Consider the following 2,849-nt stretch of genomic DNA (forward strand, 5'->3'; position numbering starts at 1 on the left):
GGAAGGGAAGGGAAGAGAAGGGAAGAATGGATGGGAAGGGAAGGAGGCAAGGGAAGGGAAGAAGGGAAAGGAAGGGAAGGGAAAAAGGAAGAGAAAAAAGAAGGGAAGGGAAGAGAAGGGAAGGGAAGGGTAAGGTAGGGAAGAAGGGAATGGAAGGAGGGAAGGGAAGGGAAAGGAAGAATGGATGTGAAGGGAAGGAGGCAATGGAAGGGAAGAAGGGAAAGGACGGAAGGGGAAAAGGGAAGAGAAAAGGAAAGGGAAGGAAAGGGTAGGGGAAAAGGGAAGGGAAGGAGGCAATGGTAGGGAATGAGGGAAGAAAAGGGAAGGAAAGGGGGGAGGGGAAGGGAACGGAAGGAAAGGGAAAGGAGGGAAGGGAAGAGATACAGGGAAGAAGGGAATGGAATGGAAGAAGGGAAGGGAAGGGAAGTGAAGAATGGAAGAAAAGGTAAGGGAAGAAGGAAAGAAGGGAAGGTAATGGAAGAAGGGAAAGGAAGGGAAGGGAAGAAAGTAAGGGAAGGGAAGGGAAGTAATGAAGGAAAGGAGAAAAGGGAAGGGAAGGTGGGAAGGGAAGGAAAGGGAAGGGAAGGGAACAAGGGAAGGGAATGGAACGGGAAGGAAGAAGAGAAGGGAAGAATGGAAGGGAAGGGAAGAGAATAAGGGAAGGGAAGGGAAGAGAAGAAGGGAAAGGAAAGGAAAGGAAGGGAAGGGAAAAAGGGAAGGAAAAAAGGAAAGGGAAGGGAAAGGATGCAGGGAAGAAGGGAAGGGAATGGACGAAGGGAAGGGAAGAAAGAATGGATGAGAAGGTAAGGGAAGAAGAGAATGGAAGGGAAGGGAAGAAGGGAAGGGAAGGGATGGAGGGAAGGGAAAGGAAGGGAATGGAAAGGAAAAAAGAAAGGGAATAAGGGAAAAAAAGAAGGAGGGAGGGAAAGGGAAGAAGGGAATGGAAAGGAAGGAAAGGAGGGATGGGAATGGAAAGGAAGGGAAGGGAAGAAGAGAAGGGAATGGAAAGGAAGAAGGGAAGGGAAGGAGGGAAGGGGAGGGAAATGAGGAAGGGAAGGGAAGAAGGGAAAGGAAGAAGGAGTGAAGGGAAGGAAAGGAGGGAAGGGAAGGGAGGGGAAGGGAAGAGGGAAGGGAAGGGAAAAAAGGAAGGGAAGGGAGGGGAAGAAGGGAAACTAAGTGAAGAAAGGAAGGGAAGGGAAGTGAAGAAGGGAAGGAAAGCAGAGAAGGGAAGGGAAGAATGGAGGGGAAGGGAAGGAGTGAAAGGAAGGCAATAAGGGAAAAAAAGAAGGAGGGAAGGGAAGGGAAGGGAAGAATGGAAGCGAAGGAGGGAAGAAAAGGGAAGAAGGGAATGGAAAGGAAGGAAAGGAGGGATGGGAAGGGAAAGGAAGGGAAGGGAAGAGAAGAAGGGAAAGGAAGAAGGATGGAGAGGGAGGAAGGAGGGAAGGGAGGAAGGGAAGGAGGGAAGGAAAGAAGGGAAGGGAAAGGAAGAAGATGAAAAGGAAGAAGTGAAGGGAAGGAAAGGAGGAAAGGGAAGGGAGGGGAAGGGAAGAGGGAAGGGAAGGGAAGAGAAGAAGGGAAGATAAGTGAAGAAAGGAAGGGAAGGGAAGTGAAGAAGGGAAGGAAAGCAGAGAAGGGAAGGGAAGAATGGAGGGGAAGGGAAGGAGTGAAAGGAAGGGGAAAAGGGAAGGGAAGGGAAGGGGACACAAGAAGGGAAAATGGGAAGGGAAGGGAAGGGACAAAAGCAAAGGTAAGGAGGGAGGGAAGGGGAGGGAAGGGAAGGAGGGAAGTGAAGGGAAGGGAATAAGGATAGGGAATAAGGGAAAGGAAGAAGAGGTGAAGGGAAGGGAAGGAGGGAAGAGAAGGGAAGGAAAGGGAAGGGAAAGAAAGGGAAGGGAAGGGAATTGAAGGGAAGGGAAGGGAATAAGGAAAGGGAAGAAGGGAAAGGAAGAAGAGGTGAAGGGAAGGGAAGGAGGGAAGGGAAGAAGGGAAGTCAATGGAAGAGGAAGAGAAGGGAAGAAGGGAAGAAAAGAAGGGAAAGGAAGAAGGAGGGAGGGCAAGGAGGGAAGGGAATGGAACAAGGGAAAGGAAGAAGTAGGGATAGGAAGGAAAGGAGAAAAGGAAAGGGAAGGGGAGAATGGATGGGAAGGGAAAGAGGCATGGGAAGGCAAGAAAGGAAAGAAAGGGAAGGGAAAGAGGAAGGGAAAAAAGAAAGGGAAGGGAAAGGAAAAAAGGGAAGGCAAGGGTAGTGAAGAAGGGAAGAGAAGGAGGGAAGGGAAGGGAAGGGATGCAGGAAAGAAGGAAAGGGAATGGAAGAAGCGAAGGGAAGATGGGAAGGGAAGAGGGAAAGGAAGAAGGAGGGAAGGGAAGGGAAGGAGGGAAGGAAAGGGAAACAGGGAAGAGAAGGGAAGGGGAAAGGGAAGAGGGGAAAGAAAGAAGGTGGGACAGGAAGGGAAGGCAAAAAGGGAAGGGAAGGGAAGGCAAAGAGGGAAGGAAAGAAGGAAAAGGAAGAAGGCAAAGGAAGAAGGAGGGAAGGAAAGGGAAGGAGGGAAGGGAAGAAGGTTTGGGAATGGAGGAAGGGAAGAAAAGGAAAAGGAAGAAGGAGGGAGGGGAAGGAGGGAAAGGAAGGGAAGGGAAAAAGGAAGGGCAAAAAGGAAGGGAAGGGTAGGGAAGAAGGGAAGGGAAGGAGGGAAGGGAAGGGAAGATGGGAAGGGAAGAGGGAAAGGAAGAAGGAGGAAAGGGAAGGGAAGGAAAGAAGGGAAGGAAAGGGAAACAGGGAAAAGAAGGGAAGGGGGAAGGGAAGGGAAGAGGTGAAAGGAAGAAGGTGGGACAGGAAGGGAAGGAGAAAAGGG

At 50.5% G+C, this 2,849-nt stretch overlaps 1 protein-coding gene across 1 annotated transcript in view; it reads left to right on the top strand.

The window, feature by feature from the left end:
- Positions 1-296: 296 nt before the first annotated feature.
- The window catches only part of LOC105814007 (5E5 antigen-like), a 59,530-nt gene continuing 56,977 nt past the window's right edge, over positions 297-2,849 (top strand). Inside the window, 3 exon segments of the mRNA XM_012648879.1 lie at positions 297-471; positions 693-942; positions 2,314-2,383. Of these exon segments, the coding sequence (XP_012504333.1) occupies positions 297-471; positions 693-942; positions 2,314-2,383 (495 nt within the window).

The sequence above is a fragment of the Propithecus coquereli genome, unplaced genomic scaffold (assembly GCF_000956105.1).
Source record: "Propithecus coquereli isolate 6110/MARCELLA unplaced genomic scaffold, Pcoq_1.0 Scaffold296, whole genome shotgun sequence".
In the NCBI taxonomy this organism is placed as follows: Eukaryota; Metazoa; Chordata; class Mammalia; order Primates; family Indriidae; genus Propithecus; species Propithecus coquereli.